The sequence below is a fragment of the Pogonomyrmex barbatus genome, unplaced genomic scaffold, assembly GCF_055798465.1.
Source record: "Pogonomyrmex barbatus isolate J1 unplaced genomic scaffold, ASM5579846v1 scaffold2, whole genome shotgun sequence".
NCBI classification, from domain to species: domain Eukaryota; kingdom Metazoa; phylum Arthropoda; class Insecta; order Hymenoptera; family Formicidae; genus Pogonomyrmex; species Pogonomyrmex barbatus.
Window position 1 is genome coordinate 8,494,849 of NW_028297116.1, and position 14,485 is coordinate 8,509,333.

Here is a 14,485-nt window from a genome sequence, read left to right on the forward strand (position 1 = left end):
ATGCGTTCGCCAACGAAGATAGATTCCTCCATCTTCCTCCTCCCTCTCTCTCGCCTCTTTTCATCTTTATTTTTCGCTTGCGAGGAGAAAGAAAGAGAGCAAAGATACGATACGAGCGCGTCATCGTGAGTGATTTTCCGAAGGTGGATCCGACCAACGAACGGCAGCGACCAACCCCCCCGTTGGGGGTTTTACCAGGGAGGATGACAAGTTGCTGAATAACCTGACAGGGCGTGCTTTACGTTAATAATCATAACTTATTACCAGCTGATGCTGATGCTGATGCTGAGCGCGTGCAAGAGAGAGGCGGAAAGAGAGAGAGAGAGAGAGAGAGAGAGAGGGGGGAGGGAGAGGGGGAGAGAGAGAGAGAGAGAGAGAGAGAGAGAGAGAGAGAGAGAGAGAGAGAGAGAGAGAGAGAGAGAGAGAGAGAGAGAGAGAGAGAGAGAGAGGAGAGAGAGAGAGAGAGAGAGAGAGAGAGAAGAGAGAGAGAGAGAGAGAGAGAGAGAGAGAGAGAGAGAGAGAGAGAGAGAGAGAGAGAGAGAGAGAGAGAGAGAGAGAGAGAGAGAGAGAGAGAGAGAGAGAGAGAGAGAGAGAGAGGAGAGAGAGAGAGAGAGAGAGAGAGAGAGAGAGAGAGGAGAGAGAGAGAGAGAGAAGAGAGAGAGAGAGGAGCGAGAGAGAGAGAGAGAGAGAGAGAGAGAGAAGGAGAGAGAGAGAGAGAGAGAGAGAGAGAGAGAGAGAGAGAGAGAGAGAGAGAAGGTCTTCTTCGGCCACCGTTAATTGAGTATAACGTAATCGACGTGGCTTCGTCGATGAATGATCGACTTCATTTTTACTAACGAGTCTCAGAGAGAGAGTCGGCGAGAGAGGATTTGCATATTAATGGATGTCAGTCAGGACGAGTCACCGACGACATGGCAGCAGGACGAGACAAGGACAGATGCTAAGGAGGCGACGCGACATAGCGATGAAGTACGTGGGACCCGTAGGATTTCACATGGCAACCGAAGGATTCCATCCCCCGGTCGGGGACATCAGGACGCGGAGAGCCTCTGCTACCTATAAAACTAACCGCGCACCGCCTTCAGTCGAGCATTGGGCGAGTTGGTGTCCGCACGAAAGGGATCGTCGCCGATTAGAGAGGAGACAAACCGCGAAGCAGCGAGAGGATTCCAGAGTTCAGGTGAGTATCTGAAGACGATCTGAAGACGATCTGAAGACGCGGTAGGTCACCGTGACCTACGATAATTCCTCGCCAAGATCGCGCAACTGTTATTTCTGCACTGTTCGGTCGCAGCTTTGAAGCTGCATCTTTATATTTTAATTATATATCTAATACTGTGAATTTATTATTAAATGTGAATTTATTATTTATTTATTTATTATTATTATTATTATTATTAGACATAATTCATAGTACATAATGCAAATATTTTGAGAAAGAGAGAAGGACTTGCAATATTAAGAAAAATATAAAGGAACGATCTATAAGCCAGGTATGGTAAAGATGTGTGTGCCCAAATAATACATGAAGCTGTAAAACATCTACGATAACGTTGTTGCAGCTTAAACCATAGCATTTTTGTCTAGCATCACTGTCATAATATTATTATTGATGTTTTGAAAAAATTGTAGCAGCAAAAGTAAAATAACATTTTTAGGCTTTAAGAATGATAGTAATCTGACTGCAACTATTTTTTTACTATTTTTTACTATAAAGAGATCATCGCCATACTGAGCAAATATCTTATCCTTCCGACTACTGAGGTATGTGATAATATTTATCGCAATAATCAAATAAGATTTAAAACTACACGCTTTTTTTCACCTGACATAAAAAATAAAGAATACAATATAATCTGCTAAGTTTCAAATAAGACCACATGTGATAATATTTACTTAAAACAATAACCAGATAACATGCCTCAGTGGTCGAAAAGATAAGGTACCTGCCTGGTAAGCGGATGATTCAGGTTCTCGAGTCCTAGCGGTGGTGATATTTTTCGTAATAAGAATTTCTAATAGAGCAAAGGACAAAATTAGATTTCAAATTTATTGGTTTATTAAAAACTGGTTTTGAGTTGCTGCACTGTAAATTCATTAAAAATAATGGCATACAGTTCGCGAAATAAGAAATTAATTTCGAATATATATATATATATATATATATATATATATATATATAAAAATTTAATAAAAAAAATTATTAGATTTCTAAGATCAAGATCGCCGAAAGTTACTTTCTCTATTCTCTACTTATTTAAACAGAGATGTTTTTTATATGTAAATTCATATATATTTCATAAAAGTTAAATTTTAATTTTAAAATTTAATCTTTTTTGTAAAAATATAAAAAAGAGAATTAGAAAAAATTTTTGAATCTCAGACTTTATATCAATTAATGTAGCTAAAATAGCTGCGTTAGTTTTGATTTTTTTAATAACTATCACAACGATTTTACAGCTAAAATAATTGCTGCATCTTGACTTTTTTATTAACTATCACAACGCAGTTAAAAGCGAAATAACATTTGCTGTAATTAAGGCAGCTAAATACGCATTCAACGCGACAAAAAAAAAGATTAAGCTTAAAGAAATTTGAAAACCTAAACCTAGTTCTCCAATTTAGCTTAGAGATAAAATAAAAGGAAATTGGCATTTAAATGGTAGTGTTCGTCAGAGTTCGTACCTTTAACCGCCTCGGCGAGAGTCTTGAGAGTTGGGACCGGGTACCTATAATTCGCACTTAGAACAACAGGTAGGACGAGGGCTGAATATAAGACCGGTGCGGGAGATGGCAAAAGTGGCAGTGGACCGCGCGGGCAATAGGGCAGAAGAAGAACCGCGCTTAGAAGGCAGACGCTTTGTGCCGTCTTCTCCTTGTCGATCGTCAACGAATTCGCACGGACGCGACGCCTCACGCGCGCTATCATACCCATCTTGATAGTCCTGAAATTAAATAATGGAAAATATAGGATTTCTTCATCGATATCACATTTTAAAGTAGAAAACTTGTGTAGAATATTTATGTCTTCCTATATATGTCTACACATCGACTTTTTGAAAATCATGCTTTTGATCGGGAAATTTTGTGGAAATTTTAGAGATAATAAACGTTCCTTTATTAAAAGATTGGTTTCTGAAATCTGTTATACAAAAAATAGGATCACGGTCTTAGCAAGCGGTACGGATTTGTTCTTAGAAATTCTGCCTGTCTATCAATCCTTAATTTCTTATCTTATTTGTTCTTACTCAATTGTATTGGATAAGAAGGAACAAGTAAGATAAGGAAATCTAATTGGGTAAGAAACTCAAATTTTTTCCTCTCCCTCTTCTAGCTTTGCTTTTTCAATCTTTCTTTTTATCCTCATTCACATTCGTGTCATTTTCGATAACAGCTTCTAAAATATTTTACTTCCCGTGTTGGTCTCCAATTCTATCAGATATGACCGTCTGAATTATTATATTAAATTCTTTATAATTTTTTATTATTTATTATTGTATGTTAATTTTATCTGTTACGGTGACTTGTTAATTTTGTTATTCCTATTTTTGTTTTTCGTTTATCAAACATGTTACGTATGTCACGTCTGATCCAACTGTTAGAGACAATTTTAATAACTCAACTCGATTTAAGATAAAGTATTATAACTCCTTTCTCATCTATAAATTTATTCTTGAGCAACTGTATGGCGCCTCGAATTTTTATTAACCGAATTTGATATTAGGAATAACATTTTATTTAATTTATTTTTATTTAACTTGTCTTTATTAATGTTTTCGCACTGAAAGTGACTATATTGAAGATTAAAACGCTTATATTGCGATAACGAATTTTTGTGAAAATAGATTTAAAATTAAAATAGATTTAGCATTGTCATCTATCTTCGGCTCGAATAATCCTTTATACTTCTTGATTTATTTTTACAGAGCAATTAATTGTTATTATTAAAATATCAAAAATGTAAGTAAGGCTAAAGAATGTTAAAAACAATATGGTAACAATATGGTAACAATATGGTAACAATATTTTACGAATACAATATAAAAAAGCATATAACCCAAACTGTATGTTTATGCTAAATAAATATTTTTTTTTAAATATTTTGGAAATAAATAATATATTAAAAACATTAATATATTAATAAACATGTCAACCTGTTTCAGGTCTTCAGTGTTATAAACAAAAAATCGTAAATTAAAAACATGTCTAAACAATAGTAAGAAAATAAGATGTTACATATTGTTAAATTGTTAAAGAAAATCAATAAATAAGAAATAAAAATTAATTAACGCACTTATATATAAAATGGAACAGAGTCTGTTAAAACAAAGAATTTTGCCAACAAAATCAGATAAATGTTTTTATGCAGAAAAATTGAATTTGAATATAAGTAATATGTAAAAATTTATTACTATATATTATATATTACTTATATATTCAAATTCAATTTTTCTACATAAAAAACATTTATCTGACTTCATAGACAATAAGACAGAATTTCCAACAACATAACATTCAATATTTTTCCTGTCAATTTAATATATATCGAAACAGCTATATATATCAGAAATTTCCCAATTTTCAATACTAGTCTAAAACTAAGCGTACATTTATATAAGTGCATTAATAAGTGTTATTACTTATTCATTAGTTTAGCTTTTTGACAATTTAACAATTTGTAACATCTTCTTATTTTCTTATCGTTGTATTTGACATGTTTTTAATTCATTGTTTTTTGTTTGTAACACTGAAGATAACCAGATTGAAACATTTATTTTTATTACATTATTTGTTCGCGAACCGTTTTGTAAAAAAATATAATATACTTACGGACGTCCAACTTGGCTCTTTTTACCACACTTATTATTAATTTTTTGTATCTTCTTATTCTATGTATACTATAAAAATATATCAAACAAGCACAATTTTCAATGACACAGTCTGCTTAAATTGCTCAATGCGTTCTTCGAAATTTTGTCTTATTATTTATATAATTAATATTAAACTAATATATTATCACGATAATTTTATTATTATTATTGGAAATTAATGAATATTTTTGAATAATTTCTCTTTTTTTATTCAATTATCTCATGATATAAATAAATTCTCAAAAAAAAACTAACAAATCAAACCATCGATGATTGATTAGTAAAACTTAAAACTTAAACTTACATCAATCGTTAGCTTGTAGCCTGCTAATTACTTAAGCTACTAACGAAGATTGGAATGCATAAACGAAAACTACATTGAGTTTATAGTAAGCTCGATTAATGAGCCGCCAGAAATCGTTCGCGTAGTCGCTCTTGGCAAGTCGTCTACATAGATCTTCAAATCTTCTTCTCACAGCGCTTGTCTATATCGAATGCACTTCGAACTATTTCCAACCACGGGGAGATCTCTTCTCACAAAGATCTTCATCTGCCTAGTTTCTTTCTTCTTTTTTCTTCCAGAGAAAACAAAGATACTGCTCCCATTTTGCATCCGCGGTTTACACCAATCGTTCTGTTTTTTATCCTCAGTATATTTATTCGTAATCTGGTATGCGCGATTTATTTATTATCCTTTGAATCGTGAACCGTATGTTTCCTGATGTTCGCAAGCAGCCAAGACAGTAATTAAATAGTTCATCTTCTGCCGACTGATTTATCCTCAATGTGCAAAAATCTGTTTATTTATTCTGGTTATTTTTCTTTTCTCGCGAATAAGTCCCGTTTTAAGTACCATATTAAAATTATTAGATATTATTGTAAATTTTTATAAAAAAATCTCGGCTTCTAAGACGTATTTATAAATCAAAACTTTGATCCCTTTTTCTTTGTACAATTTTACATATCATAACATCTGCGATGACGCACATCAGACACACAATGTCAGATGATTCGAGAGAGATATACATTGGCCAAAGAAAACTGCGAAAGTAACGTGACATGTTTGGCACAAATTTCGAAAATTACATTTTGTAATTGTTTGTGAAACATTGTTTAACAACAATGTTTCGGTTGTGTCAACAATTAATAGTAAACATATTTACTCAATTTCTAATTCATGAAAATTCGAGCACTAAAACACGTCGTGCGTCGAAAATATTGATCCTGAATTGTTAATACATGATTGTTAATACGACATTTTCCACGAACGGGTAAAAATGTGCTGTTTTGAATTTTATGACCAAAAATAGATGAAATGTGTTATCGAATTTTATATCGATAAATTTTGATTCCTTCATGCATTCTTTTTTATGATTTAATTAGAAATTGATTTCATCCCGCGATTCTTGTTTTCAGAAAATATTTAAAAATATTTAAAAATATTTAAAAATAATAGAAAAAACGAAAAATTTTAAAGACAGTCCGTTTCATATTTCATGCATTAAATAGAAGCGAGCACGGATCATATATTTTACTGTCAAAGCATATTTAGTGCCAAACGTGCCTACCCAATTGTTATTCCATGTTTATATTGAAGGAGGTCTGTGCATGAAGTAAATAAGACGCAGAATCAGATGCCGCATTTAGCTCGAACTACGCGCGATGGGAATCTTTAAATATGCAATCATCACGGTTCCGATGCAATCAGTTTTACGACACGTCCGCCTCGGAAACACGTGTCTACTTCCTACATTTCTTTCTCGAATTAATCTATTCTGATTCTCGCATTGTGTATCAAATTTAAATTAAAATTAACTACAAAGCATTATGATGAGAAAAAAATTAATTTGCATTTATTAATATAACATGATATCTTTCCAATACTGATTTCAATAATTGTAATTATAATTGTAATTGTACAAACATCATTCGGAGACGTCATTTTTAAATGATGAAGTTATATTCAATATTAGAACGTAACATTTAATATAAAATATAATATATAAAATTTTTTTACAATAGACGTCGATACTTGGTCGATGATATTTGCATCTATAAAACATAACTCGATTGCTAGAAAAAGAATCGATTGCGACGGGTAAATGTCAATGATATTCTGGTTACCTTCAAATAATGACGAAGAGTATTCAACCCTTTGCAAGAAAAGCGTAAATTTCGAGAATTGAAGAAGTTTTCTCTCCCTCCCTCCCTCTTTCTCTCTTTCTCGCTTTGCTTTTTCTCTCGCACTTTCTTGAAACTCTTTAGCTCTTCGATATTGTCAAGACTCGCGAGATTCACTTTCGAGAGATGCGTCTCTGCGAGATTTCACTATGGAACAAATTCGTCGTATGTGTTTGACCGCACACGTCCAAAACGAATGCGAACTGGTACGATACTGACCGTCCTGTTGGTCTTTGTACCAGCGGAGCAACGAAACAAGACGATATGTGTGCGTGCATACGTGACAGAAAATGAGAGAGAGAGAGAGAGAGAGAGAGAGAGAGAGAGAGAGAGAGAAAGAGAGAATGGAGGAGGAATGGAGTAGAAGGGTGGTAGCAGAGAAAAGAGGTATAATGATCGCTATAGAAAACAAGAAACCCGATAGAACAAAGAGAGGAGGAATAAGAATTCCAACAGTGTAGAGGAAGATGCATAAAAATAAATAGCAAGGAGGACACAGTGATAGATAAAGAGAAGAGGCAAAACGGTTGGGGAAGGTGCGGATGGCGAAAGAAGGAAAGACATCAGAACGGCGGAGAGAAGAGGGAATAGTTTGGGGGGGAAGGAGAATTTGGCATCTGCGTCGAGCAACGCAAATTTCTTTGGCTATTCTTAGTAAGCAGAGGCGCGATGTCGCGTCTTATCGGATGCGTTTTCCGAACCGCGAAAGCTTCCTCGCGGATTTTCTCCACGAGGTTCTTGCACGATTCGGCTCAATGGAGAACGCAGGCTCTATGAAACGTCGCGAAACGTCTCGAGAACGGATCACGAACTGTCAAACTAGCGATTTGATATAATTTTTATTTGAATAATTCGTTAGCTTGAATATTCTTATCGCCTGTCATCACTATTTTACGACTTAGCTAAATGCGTTCGTAAAGACCAAGATTGACGGTTTTGCGTCAAAGGATTATAAAGTTATATGAATTCTCTATCTCTCATAGTTCTATAAATAGTGCCGTAAATATTAAATTTTGCAGTTCTATTACGCGGTATTTATCTCTTTCTTTTTCTGCCGCATCAATGTAAAATTTCAATTCTTTACGTTTACTCGCCTCGCCTAGCATGAAATATTTTATTACTGGTCACACCTGTTCAAGATATACAATGCTCAAATGGAATGCATCTCGGAACTCTGCTGCAGCGATTAGGACTATGACTTTTGCATTAATTAGACAACTGTAAAGCGTTCAACATTTTAATTTCGTTGCGTGAATAACCCGTCATTTTTTAAACCACTGAAGAAGACTGCATTAAAGGTCGAAACGTGTGTTTATTATTTGTTACGTTATTGTTTAAAGTTATTGCATATATAGTTTGATAATTTCAAATATATCGTTAGCCTCCGTTATCTGGCTTGGCTCATATAGTCCAATTATTTATTTATCGATAAAATATTTTCCCTAATCCGTTATGAAGGCTTCACATCACGCCTATATGTAAAATAAACAGGATATTAAAATTTACATTAGTGTAAAGACATTATTGAATGTATAAATAGAAATTATTTCACGCGAGGGATTAAATTCAAAGGGTTAATCACCGTGAAGATTCGATGTAAATTCCGCGCGCCAAATTTCACATTGTCTTGCAATAAGCGTCATTCGCTACTGTTGCAGAAAGCACGATTTTAGCCGGTGATTCCACTGGTTCTTAGTATTATGGTAATTACGTAGTGACCACGAGACTATTGATTTGCGTGACCACGTGAGATTACTTCCGGTGCAAATAGTGCCGCGAAAATAAACAACGAGTTATATTTCTTAGAGATCGTGGGTTGTATTTGCGCGCTGCGTTTTAATTCTTATTTATTTAACACGAAGATCGGGCTCGCATTTATTAACGTCACCTTTTGCGCGCTCTGGCAGCTTTAGATTCCTCTCTTTACGTATATATTTATACGATACTCGCTTCCTCTCCCATTAATATGATAGCGTACGAGACCGGCTTAAATGTGCGATTAAACATTCGGCAATTCGGGTTTGATACACAAAGATGCGTGTTCCACGTGTCATTGACTCGATTCTCGGGGGTACGTACGTATGTTTTCACTCATCGTGAGGGAAGCATCGGCCAGTCGCCCGTCTGGGAAGCTAATTTTACACTGTCTCGCAGCGGGTTTAGAAAGACTCGTGGTTCGACGCAATGATCCACAATGAGAGTGGATGTAGCACGTCCGCAAATAATCGCCGACCGCTCTTTTGTGTATCCCCGAGAAAATTTTATACCCTTCTCTTCTCGCATGAAGAGAAAGAAGAAGCGCATCGCGAGCGTGCAGTCACGACAGATTTGTGCGAGACGAAATATTGCACAAGAGATGCCGTCAGACGCCGTATCTGCATTTCCATTATCTTATTATTTTAATATGAATTTTTTGCAAAAACACGCCGATTGCGCACTCGCCGCGTTGTGATACGATATTAGAACGGTTAGATGCGCTGACACAAATAATCGTGCAGCCGGAAAATAATTATGGCGTGTTCAGGATCACACATAGCGATCGTGCAATTCTCTGTGAGCCCAGAGAGAAAAGAAGACGCGATAACTACGGGATTAGAAGGTCGAATCATGTGTTGTTGTATCATATTTACTGCGCTTTTAGAGGGACCAAAGTCTCTTTATAATATTTATGTACCATTAGGGAGATTATTATCCTCCGAAGGCAAGTCCGAAAATAACGACCCACAAACATACATAGATAAGATTGCGATATAATTATATAATTGCAAAATAATAGATTGTGTGACAAATACAAGATAAAATACAAGATAAAATAAATTCTTTTATTGTCACGCCCACGCACGTTTACAAAAAAGAATCGGAGTAAAAGAGGCCGCGAGATTCGCGGAGTATCAATGCTGAGTCAGCCAACACAGTTTCCTTGTTTACGAACGGATGTTTGTCGTGGGAGGGAAGAAGGGAAGCTTTGTTCGGCGAAAAGTGGATCATGTGGCCGCGTGAAATATTTATGTTTATTAACACAATCGAAAAAAGAGAGAAAGAGAGAGAGAGAGAGAGAGAGAGAGAGAGAGAGAGAGAGAGAGAGAGAGAGAGAAGAGAGAGAGAGAGAACGGAAGAGATCTGTTACTTTTATTTCGAGGTACTATGCGCCTTTTCGGCCAACGAACCCAGAGAAACTTAAAAATCCATCTCCATTTGACGCTCGACATTTCGCTAAATCATTCAGTTATGTATCACACATGGCAAACGAATCGCGATGAATGAAACTCACAATTTTGCATTTCATTTGCTCGATATGAATTCTAAATTTTGCATTATCAAAGCTTGCACTGATTGCGATTGCTACGGTTCTAAGAAATCCGATCGATAAACATATCAGTAAACAAAAGAGAAATAAAACGAGAGACAAATTATGTAACACATTATGTATCACTGGATTATTTGTATGTGCCTGCCGCTAAAAAATATCGTTAAAAACTATTTTATCTCTTCCTACTCTCAATACGTCGTGAGATTTTCAGAACTTTTTCGCAGTCTGACTTTTCCGATCGGTTTTAATTTTTTTCGGACTTGGATCTTTCTTATTTTTCATGCAGGATGGACTTGGATCTTCTTTAGTTCTTTTCCAATTTTCTCTCTTTGCATTAAGCATCGCAGACAGATGGGGAATGGCGAAGAACAACAGTTTAACCGTTCCTAAAACGGAGGGGCTCGAACTGCATCAGTTCGGCTGCCCTTTCGTTCATTGCATTCATCGATAAATCGTTTCACGCCGGTAGTCTTTGCCCCCGCGGAGTCACAGAGGCTGCGGTTAAACCGTTTCGCTATATGCAGAGTGGGGACCCTTGTGGCGATGTGGGACATCAGTTTTGCTTGTTTAATTCGCGAGACGAGTCGCCGGCACGAACGCTTTTCTGCGGTCGCTGCATCGAACTACGATAATAATCATCATCATCATTATCACCATCATCATCGTCATCATCATTATCATCATCATCTTCTTCATTATTATTGTCGCCATCATTGTCATCACGTTTTTAAACTAGAATGCACAATCACGAGTCTATAGAGATACGTTATTGTTATACAGAGCGTCATCGGTAGATTTTATTTCATGATAAAAACTTATGTCACAATTAATCGTATATACCACGCTCGTATATACTATGCTATTATTTCGAAGTGCCTGAATATAGGTGTCAGACACTGACAAGTGTGCATCACGAGTATCTCGTGTGTGTGTTACGACGAATCTTCGAAGTCCAAGCATTGTTAACTCTTCATTCCTGGATGCATGTCGTAATGTACGCGCGATCTTTTATAATGGAAGGATGAACACTCTTCGATCTTTTGCCTAAACATAAAATTATATACATATTTCGATTTTCTCGAGTGAATTATAACTGTATATCCTGCAACGAATTATTTGTACATTTCTACACTTCGAAGGGCTGAAATACCCTTCACCCTACGATGTTGCTGCAAACAGCAATGAGTGGCATACCGTGGCGATGAGAAATCAATTTTGCAGCAGTGATATCTCTGTTACCATATTTTATGGATACTCGATATTTCCGTCGCATCGAAGTGCCAGACTGTTGCGCGTAATGTCGAGCTACTGAAGCGGGGTGATTGAACTCGGTAAATACAAAGATAATCCGTAATACGACGATAATTTGAATTTATGAGAAAATTATTAATTATTAATCATTAATCAAAAAGAAAGAGAGAGAGATGAAACAGATTTTTTACAAAACAAATTATTTATTATTGCAATTATCAATCTTTCTTTATAAAAGAATTGTATTTTATAGAATTATAACGGGCGTGAAATAAAACTCGTATTGATGTTTAATATAAACCGCGACAGCATTGTTAATTAAGCTAATCAATGAAAATACAAGACCGTCTTCGGTAGTTGTATCGTAGAATAATTATTTATTGTATAAAACAAAGTGCGAGACTTTCTTCTTTCGCTTTCTTCTTTGATAAATGCATCCAAAACCATTTTTATTAATAATTAATCATAAATGACAATGCCTCGCGATAGTTATTAATAAATTGTCATAAATGACAAAACTTGTGTGCATAATATTAATGCACTTTAATGTATATTTTTAATTCTTATTTTAAATGTAAATTTAATTTTTTTCCTCAGTATTTATTCCCATTTTTTTTTTAAGATATTATAGATTTTTTTCAATTCAGGCAATGCTTTTATTATCAAGATAAAGAAAAGGATAAACAAATTGACATAAACATAAAAAATAACGACCCAGATGAACAGTTCGTTCTCAAATAATTATTCTGCCAATTTAATTTTACATCAGCTCATATGATTTTACGAGAAAAATTCAGTACATTATCTGTGTTTCAGATCGGCGGATCATCATGCTTACTTTCCAATTCACTCACGCGATCGTCTTGCTGGCTACGATCTTCGTGTAAGCATTAAAAACAGCGGAGCAATAATGCGTAAGAGCTTGCGCCATACACATGTTACGGCATACGGCAATTAACGTTTCAATGGTGTTTCAGGATCGGCAAGTGCCATGCTCATTCTACGATTCAACAACGGCAAGAGTTGAGACCGCTGTGCACAAGCTGTGGCGACGAATGTGATAAATGCGACTTCGGTTTCATAATATCGACTGTCTGTGGTACCCCGCAATGTCGACGAGTGAGTAATAATGACAATTAAGAAACATTATATTGCGTTGTCCTGCTGCAGAAAAACATCCTTAAAATACCGTTCACCATATCGTTCTAAGAATCGAAGCTTTGCTTTAAAATTGAATAAAATTTCCATTCTAATCTGCTAATCTGGAACATAATACAGAAAGTTACATTTGATTTTCGAGAAATAAATTTAATATAAACTTTAAATAGCATATAATTAATGTAACATGTTATACATTAACATGATAATATCAACGTGAATAGTTTTTCGCATTTCGTTGTTCTCCACCTGAAAATTTGTGAAGAATTTTCGTGCGTGCTACCATGGTCTTATCTCAGCTCCGATTTACCGTAGGGTCCTGGAGAAATTTGTGGTGGTCCAAGTGACACCTGGGGTGTCTGCGGCGACGGATTGATCTGCAGTTGCAACCGATGTTCCGGCTGTAGTCTAGACTCTCTCACATGTTTCGCGAATCCTTGTCTGCCTCATCAGAGCCTAGAATCGCGGGGCCACGTCGATATCCTCGATAGATATGCTCCCATCAACAGAATCGTCAACTAAACGGAACTCAACTCAACCCCCGGATGGACGAAAAGGATAACGGATGGATGTGAAATGATGAATGTGAGGAATGAATGTGAGAATGAGAGAAAGAGAAAGAGAAAGAGAAAGAGAGAGAAAACGAAAAAAAAGAGAAAGAGAGAAAGAGAGGGTGAAAGAGAAAGAAATGCGGATATGTATTAGTGATTTTCCGAATTATTTATTGCATTTCACGATATTAATCTCATTAGGTATCTACAATTGTGATAGACAACTCTCGTCGGAGCTCGTCTCTATCCACACCCTTCCCTTTCGCGAGACGACTCCGCGTGCCCCTGTATAATGGCATTTCTGTGATTTTTTTTTAATTACTACGTTTAATTCCCATCTTTGTACACGCGCGACTCGCCGAAGCGCGTACTTGCGAACACGCGTGAACGAGCGAGCGAGCGAGCGAGCGAGCGAGTGTGCGTCGCTGACTAGATTGATCTCGTGAGATATTTGATGATTCATCGTCATCGCCTGGTTTCTTGGCTGTGAATCGCGTCTCTTGCAAAGTATCGCGCGCAGAGACGATCGACGGGAGTCTTCGATGCTTCCACCGAAAAGCGTCGCGATGCAAATCGGATAGATCGGAAGAAAACATCGAGGACGAAATGAACGAGGAAGATATAAAAGGACTCCTCCTCCTCTTACTCCCTCCCTCTATTCCTGCCTCTTTTCCTGCTGAAATTATCAACATTGTCGATATGATTTCTTTTCTTTACATTCCGATCGTATGTATTTACAAAAGATGTATTCGACACTATGCATTTATCTTAATATTTATTTTCAATATCCGATATCATCATCGATGTTTAAAAAAATGTCACATCCTCCGGATAAAGCGCGCTCGCTTCGATATATTGAATTATAATTATAATTGTAATTATAATTATATTCTAATCAGTGTGTCATTACGCCTTGTTAATGAACTAATATTTATTAATAGACGCGGAAACTATTTTCGTTTCTAGTTTCGTTTCGTAACTTTTTCATTCATCGGTACTTCACCGCGTCGATTACTCATCCATAAATGCGTCCTCGAGAAAACGGTGATTACTTCATGTATAGCTCTCGGTATTCCCGCGGTGACCAGCCGCGCGAATGCTTCGGCGAATGTCGCCCTATGTAACGGACAATAGAATAAAACTGATTGCATTCATATGAGCAT

At 36.1% G+C, this 14,485-nt stretch overlaps 2 protein-coding genes across 3 annotated transcripts in view; one reads left to right on the forward strand and one right to left on the reverse strand.

Annotated features, from left to right (window-relative positions):
* The window catches only part of LOC105427620 (uncharacterized), a 14,549-nt gene extending 5,284 nt beyond the window's left edge, over window positions 1-9,265 (reverse strand). Inside the window, exons 1-2 of one of the 2 annotated variants that reach the window (XM_089075805.1) lie at window positions 9,132-9,265; window positions 2,686-2,945 (exon numbers count right to left, since the gene is read on the reverse strand). In XM_089075805.1, coding sequence (XP_088931931.1) covers window positions 2,686-2,935 — 250 coding nt within the window. In that variant the 5' untranslated portion in view covers window positions 2,936-2,945; window positions 9,132-9,265. Of the gene's footprint in view, window positions 1-2,685; window positions 2,946-6,995; window positions 7,381-9,131 lie in introns of those variants that run through there. The other variant, XM_011639448.3, reaches the window with a different exon arrangement.
* On the forward strand, window positions 1,022-14,476 carry Qbp-1 (Queen brain-selective protein-1). Its single transcript, XM_011639449.3, has 4 exons — window positions 1,022-1,180; window positions 12,430-12,496; window positions 12,591-12,732; window positions 13,087-14,476. The coding sequence occupies exons 2-4, from the start codon at window positions 12,444-12,446 to the stop codon at window positions 13,291-13,293; spliced, it is 402 nt and encodes a 133-aa protein (XP_011637751.2). The 5' UTR covers window positions 1,022-1,180; window positions 12,430-12,443; the 3' UTR covers window positions 13,294-14,476.
* Window positions 14,477-14,485: the final 9 nt, after the last annotated feature.